Source organism: Megascapheus bottae, chromosome 16 (assembly GCF_031878675.1).
Source record: "Megascapheus bottae isolate mThoBot1 chromosome 16, mThoBot2.hap1, whole genome shotgun sequence".
In the NCBI taxonomy this organism is placed as follows: Eukaryota; Metazoa; Chordata; class Mammalia; order Rodentia; family Geomyidae; genus Megascapheus; species Megascapheus bottae.
The window spans coordinates 38,802,863-38,813,172 of record NC_143524.1 but is presented as its reverse complement, the minus strand read 5'-3'; the positions used below and the strand labels follow the sequence as shown (position 1 = coordinate 38,813,172).

The following is a 10,310-nucleotide window of genomic DNA, read 5'->3' as shown; positions in this document are numbered from 1 at the left end:
CTCCAAGCTAACCAAGCCAGACTTGACGGCCAGCAAGGCATCAAAGGCCCCCGGCCCGGGAGGTCTTCCGGGCCCGCTCGCTAGGGTTTTACTCTAGCCCGAGCACCTGGCAATTTGCCGCCCAAAACGCTAAGGGGCCGTGGTCGTACGCAGGAGGCGTGGCCAAGACCCTAAACCCCGCCCAAACCTGCCTTCCGCCAATAGCCTTCTCGACTCGCGGGCGCTGGGAGTGCCAGTCGTCCCCGCTTCCTTCTCGGAGGACGCCGGACGCATGCGCGAAGCGGAGCTGGCCGAGTGAGGGGGTTCCCGGCCTTATGGGGGAGGGGGCGGAAGTGGGGGGCGGGCGCGGGCTGGAATGCGCGTTGGGGGCGGAGGGCGGGTCGGGGAGGGGGGGCTGGCGAGGTCCAGGCAGGGGCTCTCGGGTGGCGTTCGGCCGGGTCGCCGCGGCCCTGCTGACCCGCGGATGTCCTGTGTGTGTGCCTGCCCAGGGAGACATGGAGAACTGTTTGGCGGCGGCGGTGCTGAACGGGGTGGACCGACGTTCCCTGCAGCGCTCGGCCAGGCTGGGTCTAGAAGTGCTGGAACGGGCCAAGAGGAGGGCGGTGGACTGGCCTGCCCAGGAGCGCCCCGAAGGCAGCACGGGGCGCGTTTCCCGGGAGCCAGCCCTCGGTTCCCACTGCCCTCTCCCCCGGGAGGTGAGGACCCAGTGCCGGGCACCTCCCAGCCACCCGCCCGGCGGGGCCTGCTGCCCTTAGCGGAGAGATGGAAAGTATCCCACAGTGAACGGAAACTCTTACTTTTGACAGATTCTTGTTGGGTAGCTGGAGAATAAAGATAGTACGAAGTCCTGGTTTGTTTACAATCCAAAATAAATTTGAACAAACCTATTGTGTTTAGATCCTGGTGCACATTTGTCTTACTTGAAATCTTTTTCTAGTAAGATCCTTCTTACTAAAGCTAACTTTAAAAAAAAAAACTTTTCAAAAGTAAAAATGTTGTCAATTCTCCACTAGAGAATCCCATATCTCACCTGTGCCTTGCCATTTACTCAAATAGAGAGAAGAAAGGCAACGGTCCCTTAGTGCTTCCTTCAGAACAATGGCTGAATTCATGGACTATGCTTCAAGTCAGTGTGGGGTAAGTTGGTGTGAATCAGAGCCCTGTCTCTGATGGTCTGCATTTAGGGAGAATGGAGGTACTCCTGCATCCCATGCCTGGGCAGATAGTAATGAGTTATTAAACCATGAACTAAATCCAAGTTAGAATTCATCCAACAAATATTTAGTGAATTACTAATCCTGCAGTCGTTGAGGACAAAAGCAGTAAACAAGCCAAAAAAGATCTTTCCACTCATTTTCTGTCTAGTGAGGGAAAATAACTTATTTGATGAATTCCAGTGTTAATAATAGACTTAAACACACACACACACACACACACGCACACAAAGCTTTGGGGCCTGGAGTTTGGCCTAGTGGTAGAGTTCAATTCCTCAGTACTGCATACATAGAGAAAGCCAGAAGTGGTGTGGTGGCTCGAGTGGTAAAGCACTAGCCTTGAGAAAGCCCAAGGACAGTGCTCAGGCCCCGAGTTCAAGCCCCAGGGTTGTCAAAAAAAAAAAACAAAAACTTTGAACTGGAATTGAAAAATACCTTTTAAAAACTTACTGGCAGAGTAATGTACAAAGTGATGTACAGTTGCATACTTGGTAATGAGTACTTTTTTTTTTTTTTTTTTTTTGCCAGTCCTGGGGCATGGAGTCATGGCTGAGCACTGTCCTGGGGCTTTCTTCAAGGCTAGTACTCTACCATTTGAGCCACAGCACCACTTCCGGCTTTTTCTGTATATATGGTACCGAGGAATCATCTCTTATTTATTAATTTTTTTTTGTGCCAGTACTGGGCCTTGAACTTAGGGCCTGAGCACTGTCCTTGGACTTTCTCAAGGCTAGAGCTCTACCACTTGAGCCTCAGCACCACTTCCGGCTTTTTTCTATGTATGTGGTACCGAGGAATCAAACCCTGGTCTTCTTGCTTGATAGGCAAGCACTCTACCACTAGGCCACGTTCCGGGTCCCAATGAGTACATTTCTTGTGGAACATAGATCTTCTAATGTTTGTCTCAAGTTCTGATAATACGTGTTTATATCCCCGTGGGTCCATAAACAATTGTTGGTGTGTCAAAGATGGTCATGAGAAATACTGATGCTGATCACTGGTCAGGTATGTGTGGTTTCCTGGGAGGAGCTACTTCCCAGCAATCAGTTCATATTCTTTGCCACTTCCTGGCTGACTTGTCTTTGGCCCTATCTTACCTAAGGAAAGTAACCAGAACAATGAGATTTAATGGTTAATGACACATTTTAGCTTCGTGTTGTAAAATTAAGATTTCTAAAGTTCCTTCTAGTATGTATATTCTATTTCTTTGGTTTCCACTGAAAAATAAGGGGCAGCATAAAATTTTAAGTTTTCTTGTTAGTACCATTAATGCATTAATAAGTGAACAAAGGATTGATTGATTGATTGTAAGTCATGGGGCTTGAATTCGGCCTGGGCGCTGTCCCTGAGCTCCTCAGCTCAAGGCTACTTCCCTACCCTTGAGCACAGCCCCACTTCCTGTTTTCTAGAGGTTAACTGGAGATAAGAATCTCAGGTCTTTTTGTGCCTGGGCTGAACTCTGACCCTCAGATCTCAGCCTCCTGAGTAGCTAGGACTACAGGCTGAACAAAGGTTTTGAAGTTCTTCTCCTGAAATCTATTCTCTTACATCATCTTTAGTACCTTGAGGAAAGGTTGATCAAGGCTAACCCACACTGAAGGAAAACACTTTCCTTCAATGGAAAGTAAACTCCATCTTGGAGTCATACCAGATTTAATATTTTGTGACATTTTTTTTGGCTGTAAGGATATGTCTCATATGGGAGGAGGAAAAGAGCTCTGTTTTTGTCCTGCTTTTGTTTCATATGCCAAAAGCTCAAAAAACTCTAACCTTCCCCCATCTTTTATAAAAATCCCTATGATTCCAACCAGTGAGAAATGTCTTGAAGAATATTATTGTTTTTATTTATACCAAGGTGGTTGTAGAAAAATGTGTGACTTCAGCTCTACTGTGAAGTGATTAACTTACCCACTTGGTTCATGGTTCAGTAAAAGGAATAATATTTGTCTTTGGTTTGAGGTTTAGCAAAATTGGTGTTCAAGTTGGTTTTCAGTCATGCATCAATTCCAGTCTGTTATGGAATGGAGCCTCAGAACCCATTGGCTTCCTAAAGCCATAGACCAGAGTTCTGAGTTTGCATCCACAATTTTGAAGCAATCTGTAAAATATATCATTAAATCTATGTCCTGGGTGCATTTTCTGATTCTTCATTCTTCTAGTCACATGCCTTAGTCCTACAATATATTTAAAAACAAACAGGCTTTTGATGCCTTCATCATTAGTTATACTCAGGGTAAATCCTAAGGTACAGAGAGGAAAGAGACAAGAAAAATGTAACTAGTCTTCTGATCCCTTATTCTTCAACTAGACTCCTCTTCTTCCACATCCCTGCATGGAAACCCCTGGAGAGAAGACCTGTATAGACAGCTCTTGGGCTTACATTTCCTCTCCGGCTGTATTTCTAAATCTCATGTTCATATCTGAGACCTGGACAGTAAACATGAAACCGTTTGTCAGACTTTATCAGGGGAAGAAATAAAAGGAAATGTGTTCTTGACATTGGAGCAAAGATGGTTTAATCCAGCAGAGAAAATAGGTCCTGCCAATCTCTAATTGGACTGAGTTCTTGCTTTTCAGAGGCAGCAGATGGCAGCAAAGCCTTGCCAAATGTAGTTTTTAATGGCCTTTTCTCACAGGCTGAGGCTTGTTCTTTGACTTCAGAGGTCTGTTAAAAGGACAAGTAATATATCTTTAGTGTCTGGCCTCCCTCCTTAACCACACTTTCTCAAGTATCAGAGGGTATTTTGGACATTTGAACAGAATATCTGGTTACTCCATTGTCTTTCACGTTACTTCTCTAGAAATATTATTCATCTAAGCCAGAGGAAGGAGGGGCAACACATGTTTTCCGTTATCACAGAGGGAAGTCGGAGCTGCACCTGTGCACAGATTTACACCATGGTCAGGTATGTATCTTCACTTGTTCTGGGCTGGGACTGAAGCCACTCAAGATTGAAATCTTGTGTTTGGAGCGTGTGTGTGTGGTGTGTGTCTGTGTGTCTGTGTATACCAGTGGTAGGACTTGAACTCAGAGCCTCAAGTTCTCACTTGGCTTTTTTGCTAACAGATGGTGCTTTACCACTTTGGTCCACTTTTAGCTCTGGGATCCTATATTTGGGGACTCCTGTAGGACTCTATGATTGGATGCCTACACAACTCAAGAACGTATCCGCTTGCCTTAGTTACGTTATAGCAATTAAGTCAAGAATAAGAATTTGTCCAAAACATGAGTAACTTGGGCCAGGAGCATAGCTTAGCGGTAGAGTGCTTACCTAGCATGAATGAAGCCCTGGGCGCGATTCCTCGGTACCACATACATAGAAAAAGTCAGAAGTGGTGCTTTGGCTCAAGTGGTAGAGTGCTAGCTTTGAGAAAGCCCAAGGACAGTGCTCAGGCCCTGAGTTCAAGCCCCAGGACTGTCAAAAACAAAACAAAACAAAAAGAACTTCACGTCTTTTACATTTTCTTTAGTTCTGTGTGGTTTCTTTTGTTATTTTGCTTTAGTGGTTCTGGAGTTTGAACTCAAGGCCTTGTACTTGCTAGATAAATGCTCTACAGTTTGAGTCACACCACAGTCTTTCTTGTTTTTATTTTTTGGATAGATTCTTGGTGTGTTTGTCCAGTGGTGGCCTTAGACTATTATATGTTGGGATCTCAGATCCAAGCCACCATTCCTGGATTGTTGGTTGAAATAAACTGTTCCTAACTTTTTGGCTAGATTATCCTCAAACTATGACCCTGCCAATCTCAGCCTCTTGAGTAGCTAGAATTACAGATGTGTGCCACTATGCCCAACTTTAATTTTTTTTCTTTGATTTTTTTTTTAGATAAGATTTTATATTTCTAGGGCCAGGAGTTTGACCTCGTGGTAGAGTGCTTGCCTAGCATGCATGAAGACCTGGGTTCGATTCCTCGGTACCACATACATAGAAAAAAAGCCAGAAATGGTGCTGAGGCTCAAGTGGTAGAGCTCTGGCCTTGAGAAAGTCCAAGGACAGTGCTCAGGCCCTGAGCTCAAGCCCAGGACTGGCCAAAAAAAAAAAGATTTTATATTTCTAGGCTCAAATGGTCCTCCTGCCTCGGCCTCAGAAGTAGCTGAGATTACATGTCTTGCTTATAAAGTACTTTTTCTAATGACAATATGTTCATAGCTTCTCCTCCACAGGCTTACCTGTCATTTACTATGTGTCATTACAAGGAGGCCAGATGTTCTTTCATTGAACAGAGGATAGAGTTGAAAAGATAAGTGAGGAGAGTAGTTTTTTGTTCTTGTTTTTCTTAAACTCCTCTATTTGTGCTTAAAAAAAAAACCAAAACAACAAAAAAACCCTTCAGATTGTAAACCTTGATTTAGACTCTTGACTTTTTCAGCCTTTGGGCCATCTTGGGTGTGAAAGCTGAGTTCAGGCTAGAAGCATTCCTGACCTCCTTTCTGAGATTTGAAGAGCTCCTAGAACCTGTGTCCTGGGGTCCCTTTCCAGGCTTGGCCTGAGCTCTCTATACTTCATTATGCCTGACTTCCAGGGGTACATGTGGTGAAAGAGTTATTCACTTTCCACAAAATGTAAGTTGGTTCCCCTACATCAGTATGTTCCTTTCTAGTTCCCCCACTCCTAGAAGGTAATTTTATTTCTGAGAGGCTCTTAAGAGTCATTACTTTTTTACCTTAAATCTTTCCTAAAAGCTATATATAGTCTAGAAAACAAAGGTTCAGAGAAGTTAAGCCATCCTTCTTTGTAGGTAGCAGGAAAAAGGATTTCAAGTTTGTCTGAATCCAAAAGCCTATGTAAGGATTAGTAGTAAGCATGTGAGACATGACTTAAAATGACTCTAAATAACTTAGATGACAACTTAAAAAAAAAAAAAACTTAGCCAGGTGCTAGTGGCTCACAACTGTAATCCTAGCTACTCAGGAGGCTGAGATCTGAGGGTTATAGCTCAAAGCCAGCCTGGGCACAAAAGTCCCTGAGACTCTAATCTCTACTACAAAAAAGAAAAAAAGCCAGAAGTGGAGCTGTGGTTCAAGTGGTAAAGCACTGAACTTGAGCACAAAACCTCACGGACAATGCCTAGGCCCAGAGTTCAAGCTCTAGGTCCAGAAAAGGGAGAAAAAATAAATAATAATAATAATAAACAAAACACTTGGAACAATTCTAGTAAGATAGGAGAAAAATTCTTTGCACTCCAAAAGTCAAAGCTTGGGCCCTACTTTTTAACTATTCTAGTTGTCTTTTTACCCTCTCAGATAAAAGACAGAGAAAAGCCATCCCTCTATGCTGAAGGCATATATCAAACACCAGAGCTTGCTTCAGAGACATCCCATCTGGTGAGTGCAAACTGTAAGTGTGCTGGGCTTTACCGCCATTGTCATTCTGTGACCCTGTTGACCTGTTAATTACAGCGCTCCCAGTTTTCACTACAATGCTAATGTTAAATTGGGATGTTCTTACACTTGAGAAGAGTACAAAATTTTAGTTCAGTGTTACTTTTTCTTGGTATCCTTTCTTCACTTGAAGCTTGGGGATGCTCTTTGGGCCTGAACTCATAGTTGTGGTTGGAAAGAATGTGAAGTATTCACATTTCTGTTCCTACGGCTCAGCTGGTTTGGCACTGAGTCTTGCTAGAATTCCACCATCTGTTCAAGCAGCAGGAGGGCCTGACCCTTCTACTTGTAAAATGCAACCATTGCTGAAATTCTGAAACATATATTTGGTGAGGTATCAGATTCCAAAACATTTGGAGGTTATTTGTTCCAATTTTCCACAAATATTCTCTGTAAAAAATAGTTATGGGTTTTTCATCTTTAGGTTAAAATATTCATTTGTTCATGAAGCTAGGGAATTTTTAGAATTTGAAAGGACTGAGATTTTTGAGGAAAGGAACTTTAGCAATCAATTCTTTTTTTTTTTTTTTTTCTTTTTGCCAGTCCTGGGCTTGAGCTCAGGGCCTGAGGACTGTCCTTGGATTTTTTCTCAAGGTGAGAACTGTACCACTTGAGCCTCAGCACCATTTCTGGCTTTTTCTAAGTATGTGGTACCAAGGAATTGAACCCGGGTCTTCGTGCATGCTAGGCAAGCACTCTACCACTAGGCCAAACTCCCGGCCCCTGGCAATCCATTCTTTACTCTTGTTTATATACAAGGTAATAAAAGGTGCCAGATTTTGGTAGCTTCTAATAGGCTTTGATACCTCCAAGTTTGTTTTTGATTTTGTTTTTGCCAGTCTGGGGCTTGAGCTCAGGGCCTGAGCACTGTCCTTGGACTGTATCAAGGCTAGAACTCTACCACTTGAGCCTCAGCACCACTTCTGGCTTTTTCTATATATGTGGTACCAAGCAATCGAACCGGGTCTTCATGCATGCTAGGCAAGCACTTTAACCACTAGGCCAAACTCCTGGCCCCTCCAAGTTTTGATGATGCTCATCTCAGTGATATACCACAGCGCTGGAGTCATAGATGCCTATCCAACCTGGTGCTGTACATTCTATTAGTAGAGTATTGACTTCCCAATGTCTTATACAACACAGTGTATATAGTGTGATATAGTGATTAGATATTCGTATCACTTAAGTGTTAATAATTTTGCAAAAGCCGGGCATGAAAGTACAAAATATTTAGCAGCTTTTGAAGAAAATGGCTTTAAATCTAGAAGACAAAATAGAGAGGAAATTTCATAAAAGTTTCAGTGTTGCCCCTTACCTCTGCTGGGTGGAGTTTGCTGGCCAGCTGTCCTCATTTCGCCCTATGTGTAGTGTTAGAAGTAACAGCTTCTGCCTGTGGCTCCTTCTGAATACTGAGCAAGCAATTGTGTACTGGCATTCAGCTGTCACTTTGGATCTTCGTGGCCTTTCCTGATTTATAACTTTGCCCTTTCACTATTTCAACTGAGACCCATTCTATACCTGTGTTCTTAGTATGACCTCGGTTCCCAGCTTAATAAAGGATAGCCTTAGAGGATGGTTTGTGCTCACTCCAGCTCTAAACACAAGTCTTCCAATTAACTCCAGCTTCCTCCAAAGAATGGCTTTTGTTAGCTACCAGACTTCCCAGTTGTTGTATGTTCTTAGCTTTAGAAGAAAGTGCTTCTTCTTCCTGATAATGAATTTAGCACAGCACTAATGGTGAATAGTTCTTATCGTTCTAAGGGACATTGCTGTCATTGCTATATCTGTCCACAAGTGCCCCTGTCTTACTTCTGATCCCCCAAGCAAGAGCCTTTTCCTCTAAGTTTTACTCCAGTTAGTATTCTTTTTAAATCCCTCATATTTCTTTAACACTTAAGCATTTATATAGTATTTTCACAGCTTTTGACATAGTCATCAAACAAAGGCTAAGAGTTACATAAATGACAGCTGCTGTTATATAACCAACCAGAGCCTTGAAAACAGGACCTATCTCCCTCATTAGACCTGCCTTCCATCACACCTCTGGCATGCCATGATGGTACTGAGATATGAAGCATCTAAGTGGTGGTGCCCTCTTTTTCCAGGCAGAGGACATCTCTAAGGACCTCTACATAGAAGTATATCCAGGGATCTATTCTGTCACTGTGGGCTCAAATGCCTTAACTAAGAAGACTCATGTGGTAGCAGTTGATTCAGGACAAAGTGTGGACTTGATCTTCCCTGTGTGATGCTGCCATCCACATTATACTTTTTTTTTTTTTAAACAAAACAACAAGAGTAAATCCACCATATGATTCTCATCATGATGACACATGAGCCCTGCTTTTAGTGCTGACTGTGGAGGGTCAGCCTTCCTGGGACTTGGAGTCTGTTTTGGTGCCCATTTTCACCTGAGAGTGTACGGTTCCCCTATCCACATTTGCCTGGAAGCAATAATGTAATAATGCTGTCTGAAGACTTTTTACTGCTGGCTTTCCAAGTAAAGGCTAATTATGATAATAAAAGGACAAATTTGGAAACAGAATTTATTTTTATTAGTATTTAAAACAAAACACAGGAGTTGGGAATGTGGCCTAGTGGTAGACCTTGCCTAGCATGCATTAAGCCCTGAGTTTGACTCCTCAGTACCGCATACACAGAAAAAGCAAGAAGTGGTACTATGGCTTAAATGGTAGAGCACTAGCCTGAGAGAGCTCAAGGATAGTACCCAGGCCCTGAGTTCAAGCCCCAGGACTGAAAAAAAAAGTGACCCTGCTGTTTCTGAAAGATTACAGAGAGGCTAAAGACACATGTGCCAAAGCCTCATCAGGCCACCTGCTCCTGGGCCCCTCCTCTGCTCCATCTTCCAGGAGGCCTTAATGGAGTGAAGACACTGCTGCTTCCTGTGACCTGTGCTCTGTGTTCTGCGTCCCTCCACTAAAGGTCTTGTGAGCCTCTCTTTGTAATCCCTCCTCAGGTATTTACCATTATTATCATTTAACTTCCTGTAATAAAAATAATGCCGAAATTTTCTTTCTGACTGTAATCATCTTTTTGGGGGGCTTTTTTTTTCTGGCTTTTTCTGGTATGTGGTACTAAGGAATCGAACCCAGGGTTTCATGCATGCTAGGTAAGCACTCTACCACTAGACTACACTCCCGGCCCCTCTGACTGTAATCTTAGAGATCAAAAATAATTTTGAGGCCAGGAGTTTGGCCTAATGGTAGAGTGCTTACCTAGCATGCATGAAGACCTGGGTTCAGTTCCTTGGTACCATATTCATAGGGAAAAAAAGCTGGAAGTGGTGCTGTGGCTCAAGTGGTAGAGCTCTAGCCTTGAGAAAACCCCAAGGACGGTACTCAGGCCCTGAGTTCAAGCCCCATGACTGGCAAAACAGAACAAAAAATCATTTATTTTAGCTAGGCATGGGGGCTGGCATAAACATATCATCTCAGTTACTCTGGGACTCAGAATCAGGAGGATCATGGTTCAAGAGCTAAGTCAGGCAGTCAGTGAGATCCCAAGAGCAAAGAGACTAGGTTGTGACTCACAGTGGTAAAACACTTGTCCAGCCTATCCAAAGACCTGTGTTCAATTCTTAATATTGGGGAAGGGAGAAGGGTGGAAATAAAGGGGTTTTTTTTGTTTTTTTTTGTTTTTTTTGCCAGTCCTAGGGCTTGAACTCAAGGCCTGGCACTGTCCTTGAACACTTT

General features: G+C 43.3%; 1 protein-coding gene across 2 annotated transcripts; it reads left to right on the top strand.

Moving 5' to 3' along the window:
* Positions 1–250: 250 nt before the first annotated feature.
* Akip1 (A-kinase interacting protein 1) lies at positions 251–9,625 on the top strand. Of its 2 annotated transcripts, none has more exons than XM_090348183.1 (5): positions 251–294; positions 489–695; positions 1,057–1,137; positions 4,016–4,120; positions 8,703–9,625. In XM_090348183.1, the coding sequence occupies exons 2-5, from the start codon at positions 495–497 to the stop codon at positions 8,844–8,846; spliced, it is 531 nt and encodes a 176-aa protein (XP_090204309.1). In that variant the 5' UTR covers positions 251–294; positions 489–494; the 3' UTR covers positions 8,847–9,625. The 2 variants fall into 2 exon arrangements, with proteins under 2 accessions (XP_090204309.1, XP_090204310.1); XM_090348184.1 differs by lacking the exon at positions 251–294 and adding an exon at positions 6,460–6,540 and having other exon boundaries at positions 451–695.
* Positions 9,626–10,310: the final 685 nt, after the last annotated feature.